This window comes from Podarcis pityusensis (assembly GCF_964106645.2).
Source record: "Podarcis pityusensis genome assembly, chromosome: 7".
Lineage (NCBI taxonomy): Eukaryota > Metazoa > Chordata > Lepidosauria > Squamata > Lacertidae > Podarcis > Podarcis pityusensis.
In genome coordinates this window covers 38,514,627-38,527,548 of record NC_138031.1, presented here as the reverse complement: position 1 = coordinate 38,527,548, position 12,922 = coordinate 38,514,627, and the positions used below count along the sequence as shown (strand labels likewise).

The 12,922-nt window shown below is 40.8% G+C and overlaps 2 protein-coding genes across 2 annotated transcripts in view; both read right to left on the bottom strand.

Annotated features, from left to right (window-relative positions):
* Window positions 1-12,922, bottom strand: part of LOC308481826 (uncharacterized protein) — a 201,673-nt gene that overhangs the window by 170,614 nt on the left and 18,137 nt on the right. The gene's annotated exons all lie outside the window — the stretch shown is intronic.
* Window positions 1,776-12,366, bottom strand: LOC308481309 (DGAT1/2-independent enzyme synthesizing storage lipids-like). Its single transcript, XM_081013606.1, has 7 exons — window positions 12,204-12,366; window positions 9,828-10,177; window positions 8,448-8,612; window positions 5,596-5,786; window positions 5,079-5,139; window positions 4,476-4,615; window positions 1,776-1,970 (listed from the first exon to the last, which is right to left on the bottom strand). Exons 2-7 carry the CDS (start codon window positions 10,081-10,083, stop codon window positions 1,866-1,868), a joined length of 918 nt encoding a protein of 305 aa, XP_080869732.1. The 5' UTR covers window positions 10,084-10,177; window positions 12,204-12,366; the 3' UTR covers window positions 1,776-1,865.

The window sequence follows — 12,922 nt, the reverse complement described above, 5'->3', positions numbered from 1 at the left end:
TACCACAAATTGCAAAAGGAGCCAAATAAATTCTCTACGCTAAGTTGTTCACACATTTTATAAAGATACAGGTATTGACAAACTACCCCCTCTAAGTAAAAGAGTTTTAGTTTTTACTTTTGCTAGAATGAAACTGCAGTCATATCTCTTCCAGACTGCTTTTCCACTTGATTCCGTCTGTGTTTTAAAATAATTTGTCGTTTGTAGACAGCATTCATTCCATCTTCAGCTAGATCTCCCATCTTGGCTTCATTTGCTTTACAATCTTAGGGTTTTTTAAAATGTGCCAAACATATCATTGTGGCGACCATAACATAGGTTTAAGGTGCCATTTGACTCTGATCTGAGCATTTATATCTACATTTCTGATCTTGTCCACTGAATTGCTGTGGTGGCAGCCACCATTTGAGCATGTATGATGTCCGTTAATCTCTCTTCTCCAATGAAAAACTCAAGGAGGACACAGCCAACAGTATACAATAGGTTTAAAAACAAACCAAAAAGCCCGTCTTAGTGGCACACTTGGATTGTTGGAAATATCCAGACAGATCAGGCTGGATTATGTTTTACCACTCAAGAGCAGCAGTGGTAGAGGTGAATCCTATGTATTTTAATCTGATTTTTCTGTACATTTCCCCCAAGATTCTTTCACTTACCAGTTTCTAACTGATTTGACAATTCTTCTCAGTTACATAGAGAATGAAATATATGGTTGTAACAGAGGATGTCTTTCACTTAACTATATAGCCCCCCCCCCCTGCAATTCTGTAGCTTCTAAAAGGGACGCGGGTGGCACTGTGGTCTAAACCACTGAGCCTAGGAATTGCCAATCAGAAGGTCCGTGGTTCGAATCCCTGCAATCGGGTGAGCTCCTGTTGCTCGGTCCCAGCTCCTGCCAACCTAGCAGAGCGAAAGCACGTCAAAGTGCAAGTAGATAAATAGGTACCGCTCTGGCAGAAAGGTAAACGGTGTTTCCGTGTGCTGCTCTGGTTACACCAGAAGCGGCTTAATAATGCTGGCCACAAGACCCGGAAAAACTGTTTGTGGACAAACGTCAGCTCCCTCGGCCAGTAAAGTAAGATGAACACCGCAACCCCAGAGTCGTTCGTGACTGGACTGTTAGGGGTCCTTTACCTTTACCTTTTTTTAACTACTAAAAAGAAAACAGTTGGGACTTATTTGTGGAGGTGGAAGGGCTTGAGGATGAAGACTAGAAGACATCAGGCCCAGTCACTTCAGACACTAGAAAGGTAGTAAACAATGTGGTCCAAACAAACATTAATGGTAATCAAAACTGGAAGTTCAAACATTAACCTCCCCTTTTGAGAAGTGCCTCTCCCATGGAGAAACATGAGAACTGCACCCAGCCACAGGGAAATTATAGGGTGACAGAAATCCAGACTCCATTGCTGGATTCACTCCCCCATGGGACTAAATAACCTAGTATAAAGTCATGTTTGGAAATAAGAACAGATAAGAAGCAGAACATGCCTTTTGCAAACATAAAATAAATGTCACTGTTTTAATACAGCAGATTTTTAGGCATTACTCTTTCAGGTGTAACATTATTTTGGGTTTCAATTAAACACCCATCCTCCCATTATACTCTTTGATTCTGGCTTTACCAGTGTAATTCCCAAAAAGGGGCATTCTGGGAGTCTTGCAGAATAGGTCAAGACAGCACTTGTATGTCTTTCAAACCTAGGACCTTCTGCATGCAAAGCAGGTGCTGAACTAGCCACCCTTCCGAATAATTCATACACAATCCAGCACAATTGTATGTACATTACCTTAGCTTTAATTGCATAATTATTAGTTTTCTATTGTGGACACATAGTCAAAATGCTACAACTGTTTTATATGGACTAGTTAGCTTTGTCATGCTTATCAAATCGTTCTGAAAGAGCTCTTAACATATTTCCTGGAATTTTTTGGTGTCTATCCCGAAGATTTTCAAGTGCAGTCTTGGTCTGTTGAAAAAACAAAAACAAAGGAATACATTGTGTTATAGCTAAAGGAACAGGAAAAAGCTAAAGGAGTCAGAACCAGTAGCATTAAAAAAAAATCCCATTTTTTCCAGCTACAGAAGCACAATATGTAATTTCTTTCTGGGATCAGAAGTAAGGGCAGATAAGGATTTTTAGCTAATTGTGGTAGGAAACCATCTCTCCAGATCCTAAGGCATATGCAACTGGCTCCCCAGCAAAGGATAGGGAGGAAAATACTGTCTCCTTGCATATTGAACCTTGAGTATGAAACCCAGAATGCTCACCCAGACCCTGCCCTGCAGTGTTCAGCCAAAATGCATGTACCAGGCCTAAGAGGACCTATGCAAGTCCTACCAGGCATCCCTAAAGGGCACCCTTAACACAATAATGCCTCAGTAAAGCTAATCTTTCTCTCCACAACTTTCTCACCTGTACAGACTCAATGTGGTAGGAGCAAACAAACCACACCACTGTCCAATGACAATGTAATGCATCTTAACAATGTGAAATAAAGAAGGGAACCACAGGATAACCAAAGGATCAACCCCTGCACACCCACCCAAGTAAACTACTGCTCCTTCAAACAGGCAACCAAAAGCTGAAACTAGATGTGGGGAGGGAGGGGGTTCAGCAAGAATGAAAGCATAAAGCGCTTGGGGAGAACCAGCCATAAAAAACCATGTTCCAAAACTCCTTCCCTTTAGCCATCAGACCCCCACATGCTCCTACCCTTAACCCCCTTCTTTGGAAGTCCACTTCCCAAGACTTCCTTGAGAAAGGGGGGAAGTGCGACACCCCCTGCAGGAACACCTAAGATATTGTCACACAATACAATACCCTAGAGAACCCTAGAAATGGCATCTGTGTTTGAAATGTCTTCTGTAAAACTGCATCTCATTTAAGAGGTTGATGGTGCACAAGCCATAACTATATAGATGCACAGGAGGTAGTGCTCCAGAAACCCACTAAAGGGCAATAAACTATAAGAAGGAAGCACCAGGAAGGAATGATTCATGGCTTCAATTATCTCTACACAAATGCACAGAGTATGGGAAACAAGCAAGATGAATTGGAGCTTTTACTACAAGATGGCAAATATGACCTGGTAGGCATTAATGAAGCCTTGTGTGATGAGTCTCATGACTGGAATGTAGGAATTTAGGGGTATAACCTATTCAAAAGGAATGAACTAAACAGGAAGGGCTTATATTGAATGGATGTGTAAACTTGTGCAAAAATTCATGATCTGTAGCATGGAAAGCAGATTGAGAGTATATGGGTAAAAATTGTAGGAGACAGAACTACAGTAACCCTTACTGTGGGTGTCTGCTATAGGCGACCAAGACAGACTGAAGACTTGGATGATGCTTTCTTAGAGCAGATTAACAAACATTTAAAAAGGAGAGATATAGTGCAGGCTACTCCCCATTTACATGGGGGTTACATTCTGAGGAACCATGCATTTAAGTGAAATCATGTACAGTGGTACCTCCGTCTGCAGATGGGATCCGTTCCGGGGCTCTGGTTGGGTTTCCACAACTGGAGGTGCCTGTTCTGCGCACACATGATAGAGCGCTTCTGTGCATGCGCACGGTGCGAAAACCAGGAAATATCCTTCCGTGTTTGCCATGTGTGTATCCCGAAGGATACGTAATAAGAGGGGCACATAGGTAGAGGTACCACTGTATAATCGAAACACCACTAAAAGAGCCTGCAAACTCCCTGTGGCATTTGCCCATTCCTTGTGATTATGTTTGTACAGGAGGGATGGAAATGGCTAATATAAACTAACTAATGTGAAAGCTCAGAGGCGGAGCCTACCAGGTTTTGAGGCTCAGGCCAGGGGTTTACCATGGGGAGATAAAGGAGTGAGGGTCAGACAGAGTCAGAAAAAGTAGAACACAGTGGTTGGACGGAGTGAAAGACACGGATAGAAGTGAGAGAGAAGAGTGTGACAGTGTGAGATGGTGCCACATCTAGTTAAGGGTGCGCATTTGAGAAACAGTTCTGAATATATTTAAAACTTGTTTGTTTTTCAATAAACTTTAATCTTTGTTGTTGACTTTACAACCTGACTGAGACTCAGTATTTCACCAGAAGATACCTGGTTGGTGGCAGCAGAAGAATAAAGCAGTGGTGTACAGGTCAATAGTCCGTGAAACGACCGGGGGCTCTGTACGATTGCCACACTCCCCCTTCCGCACCCACTCCAAAAATGTGACATTTGGGGTCATTTCTGGGTTTGGTGCAATGCATGGTTGCACACATATTGAAACTCGGCCTCAACAAGTTTAAGAATCAATAAGTTAAGGAAAGGGAATGCTGAGTGGTGAACATAATGCACAAAAATATATATAATGAAGCCTAGCTCTGGCTTTATAGATTGAGGAAGTCAGTGTGCAGGATACAATTTAGAACTGTAAGAGGAGAAAAACATTAGGAAAAATTTCTTATGTTTTTGTATTTCCAAGTACAGAGTTCACTTACTTTTTCAGCCAGCTCTGTGGCAGTTATATTTGGATCATATGGGATGGGTTCTCCAACATATGTCCTCAGTTTCACTGGAAGTCCTCCGTAAGTGGGAAGGAGTACACGTCGAGTTTTCTCATACAGCCATTTTGTCAGCCCTGTAAAAGAAAGTGACCGCATATCAAATCGGACCTTAGTTAGCATTCTGTTAAGCAATTGCAATCAATCCATCCCAAGGAGGAAGAGTTAAATAATATGAGTACTTGGGGAAAGATATGCAACATATTCAATCAGCTCTTCTCATCTCTTGGCAATTGGGATCATAAGTTGTACAATAGACTGCAAAATATGGTTTGTTTCCTGATCTGTTCCTGTCTATGTTGGGCTTCCTACCGCTCTTATAGATTATAGCTTTGTTTTAAATCTAATAGAAAACTAAACAAAGGCATATTTACTCAATACTGAGGCAGGCAGCACAGATAAGTGTCCATGGAATAAACTCTGCTAGTAAGTAGGAAACAGATAATTGGTTTTTTTAAAAAGCATAGTCTATTATTAAAACGTATATTGCCTGAAACTGGATCTCTTGCTCAACCAAGAAACGTAAGATATTTAACTCACTTGTCTTTCCCAAGCTCCTGTATGTTTCACAACTGTTTTGTGTAAATATTGGGATGATGGGCTAGAAGAATGAAAGATGAAACAAAAATGAAAGAAAGGCGAGAACTGGATAATTACTTCGTCCTGACCACCCCACCTTTATTTTTGTTAAGGACAAAGAAGAATGCTTCACATCTGGGATTATTATGAGAAGCAAGTCATAAATTATGCAACAGGCTTCAAAATATCTATTCAAATATCTCAGTTGAAGAAACTTCACAAGTTGTTGCCCAGATATTCAGGAACTGAAGAGGAAAAAAGGGGGCAAAGGCCATTTTTCTTATTATACGTTATTGATTTCAGTAGCTTTTTTAAAAAGCAGGGGTGGGAAATACTTGGAACTCCAGATATCATTTGACCCCCAAACAGGATATTTGCCGTCCTCAACTACTTAGGATGCTAGATCAAGGATGTCAACACATTACGTCATATCCAGGATAATTGTGAGGACAATGCAAATTGCCCAAACATCACTCACCACTTTCGCCTCCAAAGCTATCCGAGCGAAACCTGTGCGGTTACCCCACATTAAGCTGTAGTCAGTACTAAAGTTTGCTTCTCTAGCTCCACCAGGTGCAATGCCCAGTAAATGGCCTTTCTTCAGAATTTCCACACATTCAGCATTTGTGAAATCTCTCAATAAGACAACATCATGAAACGTCTTCAGCCCTAAAAAAGTAAGCCCCAAACAGAAAAATGCATTTTACATAACTCTTATTGAGGAAATAGTGTGGATAATATACAAGTGTCATTATTCCAAAGATATTGCTCTATTACGGATCAGCTAGGATTTCATGGAAGGGGGACTTTATGCTAGTTCCCCTTTTGCTCACATGTTCTGGCAATAGCCTTTTTTTGGGAAAGCACACAGAGTGAGATTGTGTGCTGAGGTGAGCACATTTTGGGCAAGTGTTCCTCAAGTTAAGTCTGTAGTACAACAGATTGATATTCTAGTTTGCATCATGATAAAAATACAGCCCATAGTGCCTTGCTGGATAATACAAGTCTTCAATCCCTATAGGCTGCATGGGGTTTGGATACAGTGGACATTCACACAGATACAGAGAGAGAGAGAGAGAGAGAGAGAGAGAGAGAGAGAGAGAGAGAGAAGAGAGAGGAACCTGCTGGTGGAAACCTGCCTCCACCAGCAGAAGCCCATCTTTTCACCCAGACAGGGGGTTAGATGCTCCATTAATTTACCCAGTGGAATGCCCCCCAAGAGAGCTCTCTGTGCTACTGGGCCTGTTTGGGCTCTGACCTCACTTCTTTTGCTTTATTTTTAAAATTGACGTATGTTTCCTTGGGTGGCTGCTGTTTGATGATGGGGGGGGGGGCAGTGGAAGACCATGAACACTGTGCAGCAAGGATGCCACATGTGTTTGCTTGCAGTGTCACATGGGGGCATAAAAGCTGTGCATGGGAGAGCTTAATTGACAATTGTTTAATGGGTTGGGGTTGCTATGAAAGCCCTGGACATGTATGTGGGCTTCTGCTCTTTTCCTTAGCTGTAGCTCCCACCCCATCCCAAGTGGTGTTTACTAGTGAACAGGCTCCCAAACAGGATTCCATTCTTTGCATTGTTCTTCCCAGTAAGACATATCCATCTTTATTAGTGATTGATTGAGGGGATCATCAAGTTGGGGACCCAGGTTTTTTTTACACCTTGTTCTATTCTGGCATTAAAGGCAGCAGCAATTATTATATGAGAACCTGTAGACGTAGTGGAGAAATCCAATGACACATATCCAGATTCCCCCCATTTTTTGATCCCTGAGGAAGAATGTAGACAATTGTATAAGAAAGCATGAAATTTCTTTATGGAAGCCTTGAGATTACTGGGGTAAAAAATGGCATTCTTGTAGACGTTTTGAGGTCAGTTAATGTTCACCTGCAATCACAGTTTAGGCCAATATCACTATTAAACTGTGATTACAAACTATTTGCCAATATATTGGCAAGCAGGCTTAAAGAAGCCATCAGAGAAATAATTCATCCACACCAGACGGTTTCTCCCAGGAAGACAAAGTTCGGGAAATACCAGAAACATTGTCGATACTTTGGAATATCTAGAAACTAAAGGTGATAAAAAGGCAGCCTTTAATTTGTTATTTAATTGTAATACATTGTATTTTTCGTTTCTTTCTTTTTCCTTTTGTTTCCCCTTTTCTTTATTTGTATTGCTTTTGCTTTGTATGATTGTTATCTATGTATATATGTATATGTGGGATATTAATAAAGATTTCTGTTCTAATCCTGAAGCAAAGTTCTTAACCCGAGGTACTATTTCCGGGTTAGCGGAGTCTGTAACCTGAAGCGTATGTAACCCAAGGTACCACTGTATAACCTGATAAGATTTATTCAAAAACCTCACAAAATTTTAGATTCCATTTCCTCATAACATCAAAGCAACTCCTTAAAGTACTGACGAAGATAATATGGAATAATAATGTAGAATTGTGGTGGGGGGTGATACTAGCCCCAAGGAATGATTTTGTACTGGTAATGTGCTGCTACTGAAATGTACTGGGAATGTGTTGCAACTGAAATTATTCAACCCCCATTGTAAATTCATTTGGATGATGTAGACCAAGCATAGGCAAACTCGGCCCTCCAGAAGTTTTGAGACTACAGTTCCCATCATCCCTGACCACTGGTCCTGTTAGCTAGGGATGATGGGAGTTGTAGTCCTAAAACATCTGGAGGGCCGAGCTTGCCTATGCCTGATGTAGACCTTTGGAGTATGAAGTTTAGAGGCCAATGTAATATTGACAGAGCCATGCTCGGCCTTGCATTAGGTCATTTGGCTTGACATTCACATTGGTTTGTGCTCGTCAATCACGTGCCCACGATTCTAGGAAAAAGGAGGACATATTCCTTCCAGTCCTTTACTCTGAGGCAATGTTGCCTGTAAACATGGCCAGGAAAGTGGAGTGATCTGTTTTCTCCTGCCTAACTGTATTTTGATTTGGCTAGTTTAATTTGATTTAAAGATCCTTTAGACCGTTATACTTAATAAATACGACATTTTCTTCATAATACTGTGCCCTGAGTCTTCCTTATGGTGTGTTTTCTGTTAAAAAATGCCCTGAAGAAAGAAATGAATTGGAAATAACTATTCATCCTTCGTTCAATCGGTTTAATTTCAGGGGCTTGGTGAGAAATAACCTTCCCCTCCACTAACTTCCTTTTTCACCTGCTGCTGCTATTTTATTTATCTGTGGTTTTTTCCTGCTTGCCTGATACACTGTTTTATATATTAGAGCATTGTTTTATGTCAGATTTAACACGTGTTTAATGTAAAAATACATAATTTAAATATAAATAAATTACCTGGGATCCCATACAGGGCATGATCAATTACTGAATGGCACAGTTTTCCTTTCTCTGTAAAAACTTTTGTCACAAATAAGGTATAGCCGACAAGAACAATTGAGTGATGAAAAATAACAATCCCTGGTCCTTTAGGGAGATGTTCCATGCCATAAATTTCATAACCTGAAAATAAAATGTAACAAATAATATTACTTTGTTGAAAGGTAAATAAAATATCAAAAAAAATTACTGGAGAAAATCAATGTGGTTCAAAAAACTGAAATTTAGGTAAAAAGCTCTGCTATATCCTTCAGCTTTCTAGATACTAGGCTGTCATCCACACGTAACAGGACTTTCTCTGTGGTCCTCCCAGAATTAATGGCGGGAAGGGGAATTTCTCCTCTCATGGAATGTTCTTTCCATGCTTTCTTCCAGGCGCAGTCTTTGATTGAGCTATTTTCTGTTTTAATCTACTTTTAGCTTTATGCATTATTATGATAAATGTTTTGGAGATTTTTAAATTTTATTTTAAGGGCATTATTACCCTTCTGCACAGGATTGCTTTGGGAAAGAGCTATCCAAGGCCTGGAGTACATTTATCCCCTCTCCCTAAGAGTTCCAACCTCAGGCATCTTCAGACCATTTTCTGAATCACTTACCAAGCTGCTTCCATGACAGATGCACCCCTAATCATGTCACAAGTAATTACAGGGTCTCATGCTTATGGCCCAGACTTGGTTTTAGTAGTGTATTTTGGATTTGTACATCAATTTCTAAAGAAATAAAAGTCCTCTAAGAAGCATTCAGAATATAGGAAGAGTCCTGCTGATCAGGCCAAAGGCCTCTATAGTCCACCATCCTGTTTCCCACAGTGTCCCTCTAAAGAGTAGCCATCACCACATCCTGTGCTGGCAAATTCCAACGTTTATGTTTCAGAGCTACCTTGTGGTTTATCATGCTCAGGAAAATCGCACCCATAAAGTCCCACTATACAATGTTATATTAATCACATTGGCTGTGTACCCACTGCACACTTAATACAATCCCTCTCCCTTTCCACAATCCATGAAACTATTTTTAAAAGGCTTTGCTAATTGTGTCTCTGTGAGGTGTAAACAACATTTTCCAGGTTTCTTTTGGAGAGGAGGCATGCTTTAAATGTGATTAAATGTATGGTGTTTATGCAGCCACCAACTGACCCTTCTTGATTTCATACCTCATAAAAAGTTTTTTTCCTTTATCATTGTTTATTACATATATAAATACCCATGCCTGTGTTTTGATCCTTATGGCAACTATTGTTCCAGTGCTTCAAACCTGAAATTCTGATGCTCAGTCATATGAAATTATACTGGCTCATAAACTGGAATTATTGGTATGAAAGGAACATGTACTCACCATGCCATATCTTTCCAACTAGCTCTACAAATCGAGCCAAAGCATGCCTTGGCTTGTGCCAAAATTTGCTATAAAAATCATTTCCTTGGTGGTTATTCATCTTCTTGTAAGCATTGAAGGAAAATGAGATAACACAGCCAACAAAATAAAAATATAACCAATATGAATAAATCAAAATCGGAAGCAGGAATAACCACAGAGGGTGAACCACAAAGCTCAGGTATCCTTCCAAATAAGTAAAACTAATCCAGCTCATGGTTTCCTGATCTGAAGCACGAAGCTTATGCCAATGAAACAAATGAATCAAGTGAGTTTTTCCTCAGTTTTGATGCTTCCCCCCCACTGTTTACCTGGAAAACATAAAATGCAGTACATCAGTTTGAACTGTCACCCCAGAGCATTCATAGTTACATGAAATCACATGCTATTTAATATTTTCTTAGTTTTTCCCACAGTAACTAGCCAAGTAGACATATTGTTTTTCCAACATTCATCGTGGGGATGTACAACATTAGTAATGTATGATCATCATTTATTTGTTTGTAAAGCAGGCTGGTTTCATTTCACAGCTGAAGTGTTAAGGTCTTCTAGACTGAGAGCTCTGGCACTTGCAGGACTTTGTTAGCCACTGGACTTTGCTCTTGCTGTGTGGAGTTTGCCTCAGCAAGTACAGTGGTACTTCGGGTTACAGACGCTTCAGGTTACAGACTCCGCTAAACCAGAAATAGTACCTCGGGTTAAGAACTTTGCTTCAGGATGAGAACAGAAATCGCACCACGGCGGCGCAGCGGCAGCAGGAGGCCCCATTAGCTAAAGTGCTGCTTCAGGTTAAGAACAGTTTCAGGTTAAGAACGGACCTCCAGAACGAATTAAGTTCTTAACCTGAGGTACCACTGTACTTTATAAGCTGAAACGCTCTCTTGTCTTCAGAGAGTGAAGACTTCTTGTAACAACTGCAAAGAATGTGTGTATATATAGTGTGTGTGTTTTTGCCCCCGAAGTAAGAGCTCTCTCTGCTACACAGTTGTTTCCTACATTGAACCTAACCGTTTCCTACATTGAACCTAACACAACACTCAACAAGGAGGGTGGGGAGAATGGGGAGCTGAAGTTTGGAAGCATTTTGGGATACACTACAAAGTGCCTCTTTCCGGGAATGTGATGTGGGATTGCCAGATGTGGGATTGCCAGGAGCCAATGCTGTTGGATTCTACCTCTGGAAACCAAACCCTACCTAATATCACTGCCTCTAGAACTTCTTTCCACATGGGTAATGGGGGACCATGCCATAATACTCATTCACCATGTTTTTATCTACAAATTACTAAATCACCTGAAAACCTGTTAGCGTCACATACAGTCATAACTTGTGTTAAAGTCGCTTCAAGTTGAGCGTTTTCAGGTTGTGTTCCGCGGTGACCTGGAAGTAATGGAATGGGTTACTTCCGGGTTTCGCCGCTCGCGCATGCGCAGACGCTCAAAATGACGTCACATGCACACGCAGAAGCGGCAAATCACAGCCTGCGGAGACACGGGTTGCGTTCTGCTCAGGATGCGAACGGGGCTCCGGAACGGATCCCGTTCGCATCCAGAGGTACCACTGTAGCTGAATTGCATATTTCTGATTCCCCTCTATTTTCACTACATCTTACAACTAAATAGTATGATAAAATTGGCAAAGGGAGGAGGCTGTTTCATGTGACAAAGGTATTTGAGAGTAGAAGCCATAAAGGAAGAAGATAAGGAGTCTAGAAATGTTGTGAAATGCTGAAAAGCTGCAGAATCATTTAGCATGCTGAATCACTGTGACTTATCTTTAGGATGACTCATTCTCTGTATAAATATTGTATCTGCTTGCAGGCAGACTCAGTGTCTGTGTGTGTGTGTGTGTGTGTGTGTGAGAGAGAGAGAGAGAGAGAGAGAGAGAGAGAGAGAGAGAGAGAGAGTCTCAGTGTGTGTGGTGGATCCTGTGCTCTGCCAAGCCTGTGCTCAATGGAAACTCTGTGTATGCTCTGAAGCTAGTTTAATCTTCTGTTCATTATGCTGTTATTTGCAAATAAGTTTATTTTAACTCAGTAAAGCTTTTATTCTTTTACTGAAGAAGACTCTGCATTATTACGTAAATTTCTGCTTCTCAGTGTTATAAAATTCAAAAACCATAAGAGCTCAAGCTCCTCTCTTGGCGCAGCTATGAAAAACCAAATTTCACCTTACAGGAACTGAGAATTAACACAACTAATAGCACATTTGCTAAGATAAGAAGAGACTGGTTGGTTGAGATTCCTGCATTGCAGGGCATTGACTAGATTATTCTTGGAGCCCCTTCCAACTCTACATTTCTATCAATCTATGAACTTTTTTTTTTTTTTTACTTACATTCCTGGTAAGTCTAAATTGCCTTGGCTTCAGTCACCATTCTGTAGAAGCACCAGAAGTCCTGCCAGGTGCACTTTTTCATAAGCTAATTTCCAGGCGTAATGAGGCACGTCTGTTTCTGTAGTGGCTTGAAGAGACTGTGATGGGTGGTGCCATTTGTATGAAGAGACTGTGATGGGTGGTGCCATTTGTATGAAGCATTGTGAAAATGAGGGAAGGCTTAGGGAGCTGGCTGCTTGGAGGTTGTGGCCATTTGTAATCAAACATGAAATAGGGAGTCACACCTACAATAGCATTCCTATGGCACAATAACATTTTGGGTCACAGAGTAAAGGAAGGAATTGTGGCAAGTGCGTTCTCTCCCTTTCATGGCAGTCTCTCCCTTCCAGTCAGGTACAACATGTATGTTGTGTAAGACACAACCTTAACAACATGTTCTGTTGCAATATTGAATCCTAGTGCATAAGTAAAAGCTCTTTCATTGGCACTTGACTCTTTAATTCTACAGCAAATGAGGATTTCATTGACACTACTGGGTTTGAATACTGAATCTCAAGTAATCATCCTCAGTAATCAGTTCTACTCCAATAAACTTGACCAGTCACTTGTGCTCCAGGCATTTTCTGAGATCTCCAATACCATCTGTTTGATCACTGAAATTAAATCCTGCCATGCTGATTTTACTGCAGGCAGCTGGTTGAAAAGCTTCTTCAGGAGTT